The sequence below is a fragment of the Aphelocoma coerulescens genome, chromosome 1 (assembly GCF_041296385.1).
Source record: "Aphelocoma coerulescens isolate FSJ_1873_10779 chromosome 1, UR_Acoe_1.0, whole genome shotgun sequence".
Taxonomy (NCBI): Eukaryota; Metazoa; Chordata; class Aves; order Passeriformes; family Corvidae; genus Aphelocoma; species Aphelocoma coerulescens.
The window spans coordinates 27,347,939-27,361,250 of NC_091013.1; the positions used below are offsets into that span (position 1 = coordinate 27,347,939).

At 44.2% G+C, this 13,312-nt stretch overlaps 1 protein-coding gene across 1 annotated transcript in view; it reads right to left on the reverse strand.

Moving 5' to 3' along the window:
- Nucleotides 1–1,881: 1,881 nt before the first annotated feature.
- The window catches only part of SH3RF3 (SH3 domain containing ring finger 3), a 245,389-nt gene continuing 233,958 nt past the window's right edge, over nucleotides 1,882–13,312 (reverse strand). The window contains exon 10 of the mRNA XM_069004839.1: nucleotides 1,882–4,597. Within this exon, the coding sequence (XP_068860940.1) occupies nucleotides 4,429–4,597 (169 nt within the window). The 3' untranslated portion in view covers nucleotides 1,882–4,428. The remainder of the gene's footprint in view (nucleotides 4,598–13,312) is intronic.

Consider the following 13,312-nt stretch of genomic DNA (forward strand, 5'->3'; position numbering starts at 1 on the left):
TTCCCTTCCAGTACAGCTCATTTATTTGGTTTGGCATTAACTAAGCAAGCCATGTAGCTGCCAGGTTCACCATGTATAAGGAGCTGCTGATGTCAGGAAGAGCTTTTGGCTGCAGGAAAGCCCCACAGATGTTGTCCAGGTGGTTCTGCTCTCCACGAGCATTTAGGAACAATTTTACAATGATTATTTTTCTTTCAAAACATGGCCTAAATTCCTATCAGGCACTGGAGCAGAAGTATGGGGCAACATGCGGTATGAAGGCTGGGTGAGGTCTGTGGTATGTGCTGGCAGCAGGGGACTGAGAAATGCCAGAGGAACAGGACCTGGCGAAGTGTGGAGGGACTGGCACTCCAGACCAGCTTGGAAGTAGCTGGCAGGCTCCTCTGTGCAGCATTTGGCACCACACTGCTTGCCAGGCAGGGCAGCCAGCAAGGCCTAGCCAAGGGAGAGTTGTTGCCTGCCCACATTTAAATTCTAGTTGTTCCCATGTTTCAGAATTTTGAGTCAGGATCCAGCTGTGGCAAAGAGAGACTCACGTCACCTGCCATGCAGATGACCTGGTGTGTTAGCTGTGCCTCGCTCCTCCCTGCCCTATGTGCTCCCAACTGTGCAAAGAATCACCACCCATGGGTGCCTTCCAGCCAAATCAAGGCAAACACATCGAGACGCACTCGTGGACTCACGTTCCTTCTCCAGATGCTCTGCATTGTGCTGCTGAATGGGAATCTCAGGCCTTGTCCAAAAATGAGCTCACACCCCTCACCTGAGCTAAGGGGCATTCAGTTGCCCAGGGTACAACCTGCTCCTTCCTCTCTCCCAGTTCCTTGGCTGTGTGTTGCCTGGAGGACACATGGACCCTGCTGGCACCACACCCAAGCCTACCCAGGGCAGGAGGAAAGGGGTTTTCCTCTGCCTACAAACCTGCTCAACCCTGTGACCTCAGAGCACCCCTGAAGCCCATTAACACTATTAGAGGCTGCTCTTTTCCTTGCAAATTTTCTGCTTCCACATCCCCTCCTAGCCTCTCTGCCACAGCCTTACCCTTGCCACCTTGCTCCCTCTTCCTGGCCTGTCCCCACTCCCTTTCTCTGGACCTATGCACCTCTTCTCCACAGGTTAGTTGTTAACTTCTCAAGATTTTGAAGAAATCCCAGATGTGCCAAAAGAAGAATCAAAGATTCTGACTCCTGTTCAGACATCTCTTACCCCTAACAGGTTTTTATTTATGTGGGAATAACTAACTACAGGGTTTGCAGAGGAGTCTTTCCTATTTTCTTTGCAAACCTCAGAGCCACTTATGCTGCTTGTTCTAATATGCTTGTTGTCTAATAGAGACAGAAACCTCAGTCATGTTGCCTTAATACTTATTTTATTTAAAGAATCAGAAACACAGTCATTGTAGTTCATTTGTACTCATATCTGCCAACATTTCCTAAACCACGTTAACATTCATGTATAACAAAAACATTTTCTGAGCTGTGCAAAGTTCAAAGGAATTGTTCAATTACTTGAACCCATTTCTAGAACAAACCTGGCATTTTACAAACTGAGGCCACCAGAAGGAATCTTTTCCCCACCCTGTTGCAGGAGATGGAGATGCCCCCTCCTCCCCCTTTTCCTGGCATGACAGGTAAAAACTAGACCACAGTATGAGTTGAACCTCTCTCAGTCCAGGACTTCTGAATGGCACTGGGTCATGTTTTTGTATCACTGGGCTGTATCAAGTTCACCTTAATACTTGTGCTCCTGGCATGGAAGTGATTTGTCCAAGAAGATTACTCAGTAACCCAAACTGTGATGATAAGCAATAAAGAGGGCCCAGAAACAGCTGCTATCAAAATAGAACACCTCCCCACCCCCTCCCCCCCCATATTTTTCCTAGCATATTTTTCCTATGACTGGAAGGGTTGTTGACCATTTAAAAAAACATCATCCTCCTTGCAAAATATATTTTAAAGCACTGATTTAATGATATGACATCTGGACGTTTTCCTTGATACTCTCACACACCAACTTTTGTCCTCTTAGAGTTAAGCATAAAAAGGTGGAAATCTGGAACCATTTTAGATCTGGCTAAATAGAATAGGCAGCATGCAAGCTGTCATCCTGTTTCGTTTTTCTGACTGTAGTAAATACACCATGGAACAGAATTTTAAGAGCGTTTTAACCACTGTAAGTTGTCAGAAAAAATCTCATCTCTGACAGATCTAACCCAGAAGTTTTACTGGAATCAATAACACACATTTTGGCATTGCTGACTGCCTAACTGTGCAGTTTACTGTTTGAGGTGCAGTGACACCAGTTCTGACCTGGACCAAATAAGTGGAACAGATATGGCTCTAATCTCAAGCAAGTCTTTCCAGAAGACGTTTCTTCAGTCTCTTACTGGTTATAAAAAGGCAATTTCCTCTCAACAGTAACTAAATTTTTAGTGACTGACTCATTACAATCTGGAATATCAACAAATGCGGCAACATCAAGTATAAAAAGAAACACCCTGAAAGTGATGCCTCCTGGTTTGAAGGTGCTATACTTGGCCATGAACTGTGTTTCTGGAACCGGTTTGTTAACATGTGACAGCAAGAAGAACTTATTTTACAAAGTCACAGAGCTGAACTTAAATAGGAATGCTCACTTACATGGGTTTTGATATGTACTAGTACACACGGCTTGAATGAAAACAAAACTTACACCTTCGCATATGAAATACTGGTAACGCAGTGATGATGTTCACCCACCGGGCCTCTTCATTTTAATAAGATCATCTCCAGGTTACAGCGCCTCCGACACGCTTTCAAACACCCACCACATGTGGGCTTTGGCAAACAGCCAGCTGCTGTCAGAGGCAAGGTATGGATACAGCTATGAAAAGCCTTTCAACACGATTCACTCCTCAAGAGCCGACATCTTTTTAAATACTCTCAACAATTGCATTATGACTTTTTTTCTCATTCTTTTTCATACAAATAACTGGCTAAACCCACCTTACATTTATTGCACCTTTAAGTCCCTGGTAGATGGAAGCTTATATTGCCTGATACAGTTTGTATTGTAGCTTGACGATGTTAAGAAATCCAACAGTCTCCAGAACTGTACATTTCTACAGTAAGAAATCACATTTCCGTAACACTAATTACTGCTGTCGCAGACCAGCTCTCGTCTCCGTCATGCAACGACAGAGGAAAACTCCATGGTCCCTGCGTGTGATAGAACCTGCAGTGTTCTTCTTATTGCCATGAAAAAGTCAATTAAAATGACTCCTCTGGGAATTACTTCCAATTCTGGAGTCATTATCACTCTCCAGACAGAACGCTGTGCTTCAGCATGGATCTTCAGCCACTCTAAATATGCAGGAGAGAGCAAGCATGTGTGTGTTGCACAGGCAGCTCCCTCAGGTGTATTTATCGGTGACCATGCAGCTTTTTCTCTTTCCTCTACGAAGCAAGAACAAGCAGTCTGATCTCAATCTTCAGGTACGTTTCTAATTTTGTATGTTGAATGCAAATTTTGTTGCAGCCTCTCTGTTTAACCAAATCTTTAACGATTAAAAAAAGTAGCACCAGATGTATGAAAAAGAGGAAATGTCTGATCTAGTAGGAATATATATAAAGTAGAGCAATTCTTACAGTAAAAAGGTACGTTGTACAAAAAAGCAATGGAAAGTGATACCGAAGGACAAAAATCCATGCTGCATATAATACGGGCAGAAGACAGGCAAAAGGGATTCTGCTCAAATAACCACAGTTTAATGGTGGAGCTGTACTTCCTCCAGGACCTCCCTGGCAGCAGTGCCAGGACACGGGGTGGTGTGGGACTCTGAGTACTAACACACTCACTGACAAACCTGCGCAGCATATCTTTGAGGTATATAGAAAGCATGACATTAACATTTTGGATTCCTCATTCTTACTTGCACAATGATGCACTGATTTTTAGCTGAGGTTTTCTCCACCCTCCCCTCTTCTTCCCTTGGTAAAAACAAAATCCCAGTTTAAGAGCTTCCTAGCACACCTCCTTGAACTCTCAAATCCATCTTGCATAGGCCAGTAATAAGAACACTGCAGCTCTGACAAATAAGTTACAGCAATATAACAGCTTTCCTCTTAATTTTTTTTAAAGATATCTTCTCTATAATTTACACAAAAGGTTAACAGCCAGAGTTTCGGTTACTACAGTCCAGATGGGCATCCTTTCAGTCTGTGATTCCAGGTGGAAGGCACTACTTCAACATACCACTGTATGCACTGCACACGGCCTCGGGAGCACAGCGGGGCACTATGTCTCCAGAGCTGCAGACTGAAGGGCCTGGGGGAAGTCTTTGGAAATAAAAATGGCAGTGGTTATCAGTCCAGTTTCTCTTTGCTGTCTCTTCTTGTGCTATGCAGTTTCCCCTGAAAGCTCCTCAGTTGAGAGAGCGGCGATTCGTCCTCAGAAGCTCTCGACAAAGCTCCCTGGGAAGAGGCCCGTCCTGCCGTTCCTCTGCAACGTCCCTTTGTACCAGCCGTCCTCCCGCTTCTTGTGCACAAACACAATGTCACCTTCCTTCAGTTCGATCTCCGCCTCGCTCTGCGGTGGGTATGGGACCACAACGCGGTACCTTTGGAGAAAGAAGTGCAAAGACTTGGTTACTCTGCACTTGATGGGGGCAGCGGGGCACCAGTACCAGAGATCTTGGGAAAAAAACTTTTGGAAATATCAATAAGTTACATTTTCACACACTAGTTGTATGCAATGCAGCTACATTTTCTACTAGAACTTACTAAGGTGGAAATTTCTGGACAGCTTGGTTGGAGAATTGACCAGGATGTACTCTGGAGCCAGTCCATGAAAGTAGGAATGTGTTACCAAATGGATGGACCATTCATGGTGTCCCTGCTCCCAGCTGCGTGCTGAGCCTGTGCCAGGACTTGGCTGCCTTATCCTATCCTACATCTCTGCTGCAAGATGTCTTATTCAGCTCTGCATCTGCTCCATCTGAACATCATAGCATTGTAGAATGATGGAGCAGTTTGGGCTGGAAGGGACTTTAATGGTCATCTAGTTCAACCCCTCTGCCAGGGGCAGGGACATTTTCAACTCAAGCAGGTTGCTCAGAGCCTGTGTGTCAACTGCATAAGTCAGCTGGGTGTTATCTGCAAACTTCCTGAGGGTGCCAACCACCCATCTATCTCATTGATGAAGATATTGAACAGTACTGGTCCCAGTGTGGACACCTGAGAGACACCACTTGTCACCGATGTCCACTGAGACATTGAGCCATTGACCACTACCCTCTGGATGCAACCGTTCAACCAATTCCTTATTGTCCAAACAGTCCACCCACGAAATCCATCCTTCTCCAATTTAGAGAGAGATGTTGTGAGGGACCATGTCAAAAACCTTACAGAAGTCCAGATATATGATACGCTCTCTTCCCTAGTCCACTGATGATGAAAAATGGGGTTTGCAGTGCTCCCACTGCCTGTGACACCAGCAGATGTTAGCTAAAGCAGTTCACATTTTTCTTCGCATAATGTTACCTGAGAATGTACTTTGGGTCCCTCAAACCTGGAAGGGAAGCTAAAATGGAAAGGTATCAAGTGACTTTCAAAGCACTCTCCAAACCAGTGGGGAGCCCCAGTCCTGAACCATTCACAGGGCTCTCTGGGAACTTAGTTTTCAAGTGTCACTTCATTTCAATGAAGTAATGATGTGTATGAGCCTGATACAGCTATTCTGCACTCAGTGCTTATCAGCAGGCATCCTTCTGAGAGAGCACAGACTGGGCCATTTTATATCAACGCACTTGTGTGCAGAGCAGGGAATTTTTTTCTACTGCACGATTGTTTTTTCCTTCAGCACTTTTGCAGTCATCTGGCATTTGGTTAACAGTCAATAACTGTCTTGCTAATTGCAAAATAATGAATATAGTAAGATAGTTAAAAGTTGCCAATTGATTACCTAAAGCCCATCTCCTGAGAATTAATATATCCACAACTGCTGCCTGGCCACCAATGCCTGAGTCCTGTCTGTAACAAGGTGAGTATTTATTTAACATAATATCCTGCCCCTGGGGACTTTGACATGCCCTGGAGGCTGTGGACCACTCCCTGAGGCAATCCCCAGTGAGACAGTACCAAAGCAAGGGGCTCTCCAGTGGCAGTCACCCATATTCCTTGCAGACTTTGCTCAGGTGCCCTAGTGACTGCAGTTCTGAAACTAGGCACTCCACTTTGATCTGACACTGGAAATACCAGCTTTGATGCTATGTCTGGACATCTCTACAGCCAAACAACCCATTACTTAGAAAAGCATTAAACTCCCTTTGGAGCAGGGGTTCTGTTCTAACACCTGACTGTGGCCTTTTTATCTTGACACAGCAACACAGTCGTGGAGAAAATATATATGTTCAAGTGCCATCAAAAATTTGCAGATCCTCTCTGTACCTTGGTTAATAAATCTAGTTGTCACTTCCCTCCTCTGTGGAAAAGCAAATAACAGGGGTTGAAACGTGTGCTGCTGGCTGGCTGCAGGAAAATGGTCTATCAAGCTATCATCTGTGGAACTGCTACACTTATATAATGAAGCTTTGCCAATTACACTCATTATGCAAATGAATGCACACATTATTTCAAACACTCTGCTGCAGTGTTGATTAATTAAATTATCAGAGTGGAACAATTTCAGCTAGGATGATGCCAAGTTTCAGATCTCACTACTCTTATGCACAATCACAGCACATCGGAGCTCTGCATCAGGAACTCAAGAGGCCTTGAGAAAGAAAAAAGGTTGGACCTCAATATTAGTTGAGTGCTGTGGAGGTACTCACAGACCATTTTGGCAGGTCAGGAAACAGAAACTCAGAAAAAGGTGGCGTCTTGAGCAGGGTCACTCTAAAGACCCAGCTGGGACTGGCAGCACCTCATGTCATACCAAAAGCACAGAGCCTTCCTTTTAAAGCCAAACGACGTCCTCAGAGTGATGAGCTGCTAGTCCCTAAATGGTTCACATGAGCAGGCAGGTGACCACACTCAACAGGAATGTGTCCACCATCATAAAAGGGGTTCTACACAGCATCTTCTTAGCAATTTAGAAAAATAAATCTCATTCATTGCATTACAAAATGAGGCACTTTTCCCCATTCAGGAAACCCTAAATGCTACGGTTTAAATTTAATTAACTACAGTACCTCACAAGATAGCACCGATGAGGTTTTTGATAGAACAACAAAATAACAGCTCCGAAAGACCTTGCAAATAAATTAAGAGCTCCTCTGTGAGAGATGGAAAAAGATGTGATGCCTTTCCCCACGAGAGGTTTGAAGCGGGGCTGGGAGAGGCAGCGCGGCGGGGGCTGCAGGGGCAGCAAGCGGGCAGTGCGCTGGCACAGGGAGCTGTGCCGCCCCTCCGCACCTCCAGGTGGCACCTCAGCCTCGCTTATCCTCCGGAACGGAATTGCAAGGACGGCTATTAGCCGTATTTTTTTGGCAGAAAAGGTCTCTTCTCCCAGACATCCTCCCTCACTCCGAAAAAGGCAGTCCGGGATACTTCTATTTATAGCTCCCATTTTTATTTCCCTTTCTGTCCCCTTTTCAAGAAGATGCTATAAAATTGTAGGTTTTCTTATACCAAACTGTCACTTGGCATTTTAGATGGATCTCAGTCTTCTCAATTTTGTCTGTGCCACATTACACCTCTAAATTACCAAAATGCTAATTAGCTGGGCAACAATTATGATGACAAGTGTGGCAACCACCTCTGACTACTATTAATAATATTTGGTATTTTCTGTTGTAAGTTGTGTAAATATGCCTTATATAGTTACAATTCTGCCAAATGTTAATCATTTTGGCCCAAATTCTCCACAGTAGTTGGCTGTATCAGGCAAAGGGTCCAACATACAGCCCAGTGGCCTCATCACTTCCAAGAATAACATGAGGGGTTTTGCAGCACCAGCAGGACCCATATGAACACTTCCACAAACTGCTCTCAGGTCCCATACTTGGGAGCAAAGACTTATCCTGTGGTCCCACTGGTCTGTCAGGGGCAGTGTTCCTTCAGAAAATCACCTGCTCTCAGCCAGGTTAAATGTATTCAAACCATCCCAAAATGGCACATGTTTAGGCTTGCATGAGCACTGAAAGTAAAATCTCTGCTGATTCATGCTCCAAGCTGTCCTAGCTCTGTGGGACCTCAGAGGTTGCATTTCTCTTCCTTTCTTAGCACTGGGCCCCTCTTTTGTTTTTCTCTTACAGGACAGACTTGATGTCGGACATGCTCATGGCTGGCTGCCATGGCATCCTTGAATCGAGCACTTCATCCCTGGAGGCCACTCTCCAGGATGGGCAGTGGCCTGGGAAGGGTCCTTGGTGCCCAAGAGATAATACATGAAGAGAGGCTGCAAGTAGTATCAGCGAGGACAGGGGATGGGTTTTGCCCATACAGGGAAACCCCAAGGAGCTGGAGAGTGGGGTAGAGAAAGGGACGAGGTGGAGGAAGAGGGAGGCTGATGGGAAAAAAACTGGGAGCAGAAGAAGAAATGTGACTGTGATGAAAACTAGAAGCCCTGATAGAAAGTGTGGGTATGGCTGCTGAGGGGGGAAGCTCTGCTGAGCTGAGTCTGGGAGAGCAAAAAGCCTTAGTGGGAGGGAGCCTGGGGCAGGGACATGGCATCCCAAGAAGCAGGAGACTGCATCAGTAGAGGCTGGCACTGGGGCTGAGGGTGGGATGGGCACCCTGGCAGCAATTACCTCACTGAGCTGGGAATAGGTCCATCCTCTGCTGCCAGCAAAGACCTTGCAATCCCACTGTCCCTTGTCTTCATAGCACTTGTTTTCACAGTCAAAAGAAACACCTCTCCCACCCAGCCCTCCATTTGCTACTCCTACTGAAATCTGGAAGGTGTAAATAAGACTCCTAACCTCAAACAGATGTCACATGATTTAAGTTCTGGTTTTGTTTCTTTTAAAGAAGCAAAATGATTAAAAATATCATGTGTGTAGATACATAAAGACATCTACAACCTTGAAAGAACCCGAGTGTTTTACATTCATGCATCTGAGATGAAGAAACAGGCAAATAAAACTGCCCATGACTTTACTTCTGCTGCCTTGCAATATAATCTTTCATTATATGATTGCATACTATTTTTCCCATAGGATGCCTGCTTCATTTAGTGCACAAGATGCTGCTCTGGATGTGGGTCAAGGCTCTGACATGGGAGCCACCCCACCTTTTGCAGAGGTTGGAATATCTCTAGCAAGTGACCATGATGAAATCCACTGAGTAGTGCAGATGTGGGGAAAGTGGCTTCTCTTACTCCTCCAGCTGCAAAGCCTCGTGCCACACTTTCCACAGAGAGAGAGACTCATCTCATGCACACTGGCTGCGTAGGAGTCTTGTCTGGTCTAAATGACTCATACAGGCCCTTTGTCAGTGTGCAGGCAGGCACTGAACAGTATTGATCAGAACTGATCAGTAATTAAGGGTTGAACTCAGGCCTGGACTCTGTAAAAAAAACCCCAAAATACTCACTGAGTAAATATGTGTATCCAGGACACTGATGGAACTAGAGCAACTTAAGAAAATGTGCAATAAGGCAAATTAGGTCTTCAGGGCTAACCTTCAATCTGATCCCATTTACAGTGCTTGAATTTGGATGCTTACTGCAAGTTCTGTTTCTCGAAGTATTGTGCACTACAGACGCATGAGTCCAGTCCTGTGACTCCAACAGGTCTCTTAAGCGTTAGGGATACACAAATAGTTTTGGAGGGAATGGATAATCAGTGCCATTGGAGCATCTAGCCCAGTTAGCCATTACTCTTGTTTACCAGTGGAGCTGTGTTTTTTCATCCTTTCACTGGTAAATTGCAGGACCTGCAAAGTACCTCTGCACACTACAAGCCAAAATCTGCTTCTCCATAGTAGGGTGTCTGAATCAGCAGCCTTTGAAGAACAAGTCTCAGCTGGGTCTTTTACCTTTCTGCTGGAAATATCTCAGGATTCAATTTCTGAGATGGTTGATTCTAGTTTTCCAGTCCTAAGGCAGGCATCCCTACTCAGAAAAGCACTTAACCATGTGCATGCATGTCACTGTTCAGCCAGAAATTACTCCTTGGGTCATTTCTCTAGTATAACTTTCCAGGAATTAAAAGAACCCTTCTTCTGCTTTCCTTTTTGGCAAAGAAGACATACGAGCAAATTGAAGTCAATGGGTGTTAAGCACATGCTTGAATGCTTCCTTGAATTGGGAGCTCAATCTCTAATGTGGCAGTGATTTGTAGAAAGATACATGGAAACATGGAAGGATCTATTTTAAGGGTCAAACTTACTGTGTTCCTATCTTACTCTGCAGCACTGTTGTGGCTATGACTTGGTTGAAGGCTGCACAAAAACCATAGAAACACAGTACAGATATGCCAGTTGTGACAGTAAGTCTGGCCACAGCTGCTTTATCACAATACAACATGGCAGAGTTAGTGCCAGTTACTATAAAAGAGTCAACAACGCGTGACATGTTTTACTCAGGTTTGCCTCTGGGAACAGTGCCAGGCAGCGAGGGGAACATGACTCACGCACACACACATGCACACTCAACTCTCCTGTTTTGCTTAACGTACAGTCACATTTTCTTGAAGGGGGTGGCAAGGAAAGTATTTTGTTTTGGTGCTGCCAGGCACACAGCACACCCCTCCTGTGAGCTGACAGCATCAGTGGGATGTGGGCAAGGCTCTGGCACAGTGCCTGCCTCACCACAGTGTGTCCCTGTACTGGTCCCATTTCTTGCACCAGCAGAAACTGGATGGAGCAGTAGGTGGAAAAGAGTGTGTGGGGCACACACAGCCTGACAGGGTATTCACTTGGCAGTCAATCACTGCCACATGAAGTGACAAGGACACCACCTGGGAAATTTCTCTGCTCTGCTGCTTGGACTGCTGGATGCTTTATGGCAGAGAGCAGCTGAAGGAATGTGGTTTTATGAACTGATAGTGGGAACTACACCCAGCAGGCAGAGATGGGCTCTGACTATCCCAGCAAACCAGACAAATATGAAGGCTAAATGACAGGAGAGCTAGGAGTAATTTCCTTCCTAATCCAGTCATCCATAGCCAGGTTTTGGAATATCAAGAAGAATAAAATTGTTTTCCTCTCTATGTCCAAAAAAAAAAAAAAAAAAAAAAAAAAAAAAAAAAAAAAAAAAAGAAGACTGAGAGTATAAACATTAATAGCACCTCCAAGAGGGTGAAGCTTGCTTGCTTGCTTCACCTTTCTGCCTACTGGCTGCAACACCCAGAAAGGTCTGCACTCTCAGGCAGCAGAATAGGCAATTCATCCCTTAAACAGTGAGTGAGCTGCAAGCAATCAGAGCCCTTTAATGCACCTCTTGGTGCACTGGGTTTGATCAGTAACCTGGATGTGGTGAGTGCTGGAGCTGCAAGCCAACCTCTATAGGAAAAGTAGCGGTGCTCTGCTGCCTGCATGAGCCTCATTTTGAATGCCGTAAATATTAAGGAATGTGCTACTTCTTCCAACCTTTCAGTGCTCTGTTTCTATGTGCACAGATGGGCGTTGGGAGACAGAAAGCCAAGTACAGCTAAGTGTACTGAAATGCTTTGCAGCTTTTTAAAATTTCATCCAGCATCTGAATCTGTTTATCTAACCTTTTTTTCCCTCTCCTCCCTTTTCTTTCTCAGAGAATTGCTCCTACTGTGCGGATGAAATGCACCAAAATGCAAACAAGCAAAATATGGAGCTGAGTGACGTTGAATGCAAGTTGCTCCATTGCCAGATGTGAAAAGAACAAGTGGTTTGAAAACCGTAATTTGTTTTAAAAAAAATATAATTTGGTACTTCTGAGAAATTTGATGATTTAATGAGCACAGATGGATGTGGGATGAATTTCTAGCAGACAAGTGTTTAATGTATCTGCTCAGATTATTCCAGGACTAAGCATTATCCTTCCTAGTGCATGAAGGTAATTAATATTTCCCATTATGGACATGAAAAAACCCATATGATCAGTTAAGGAATGCAGATACACCAATGATATGGAAGCTAATTCATAAATCAATTAAAGAATCTTGCCTGCTGTGTATAATTATGGTTACTTCAATTATAGCTTATTTTCAGATTTAAGACTCAGGAATCAAAATACGTAAAATCAGAGTAAGTTCCTTATCACCATATACTGCAGCTGGAAGTATTTACTCAGTTTTAGCACTCTAAATCTATTTGCTCCTGAATCCAGCACAGCTAAGAGAATGCAGGTAACCTTTGTCTCTCTGGTTCTATTCTGCCACTTAAAATAGTCATCAGTTAAATGTTTCCCTACCTGGACCACCCTCAGGTGGACTGAGAAATTTGCAGGGTATGGGACTAGCCCTGGCATATTAAATAATGTGTCTAGAGTTCTCTATAGTAAAGCTGTGAGAGCAGTGTATTAACACCCAGCTCTGGAGACATCAGAGGCTGTACTCCCCAGCTTCTTTTCATGGTTACATTTAACTAAAGGTGCAGCAGCCCACTGATGTAGTTACACTGGTGCTAAATCTGGTTTATATTGATTTAACTTTTCTTATAGCATTAATCTGAACTGATGTAGACCAAATTAAGTGTGCCTAAATAGGGATTGGTTTTTCACTCCTTTTACTAAATTGCTTTTTCATGGATTTTAAGGGCAAGAGACTACTGTGGTAGTCTGCTCTCACTGCCTTCATTAGGATGCTGAAGGACTTGCCTGTATTTATTTCTGCTTCAAGTCTAACAGCTGCACCTGAACAAAAGCATCTCTTTTGGAAAAAAGGCCAAATCTAGTGTAAAAATATTCCCATGTCTGTCCTGACTGCAGTCTCTTACAGCCTGTTACACTCTTTACCAGGTCTGCCAGAGCTCACTGTGTCTCTCATTGCAAGTATATAGTTTAAAATCTTCCATTTTTCTTATTATGGTTCTCTGAGTCCACTTTGCTTTGCATCAGATTTGCCTCTTCTGAAATATACTGTTACTCTGCATTCACATGACCAGAAGCTGAATTAGCTCTGGACCAACAGACCTGCCCCTACCCATCACCCACGTCCCACTTCACTCCTCATTCTGCAACAAGAAAGGTTTTATGTTGACAGTGCAGGTTCAGGACCCCACTCTTGTTGGGCTACACTACATACATTAATAATCATTTTCTAGTGATTTCTGATGTAGAATTAGATTTGATGCCAGTGAATTAATTTTCAATCCACTTAGTATCTGCTGGGTTGGTTGTGTACAGTTTGCTTAGCAAGAGGTTTTATGGTAACAAACCAGAAGCCTTAGGAAAGTTTAAATATATTATGGTGTCG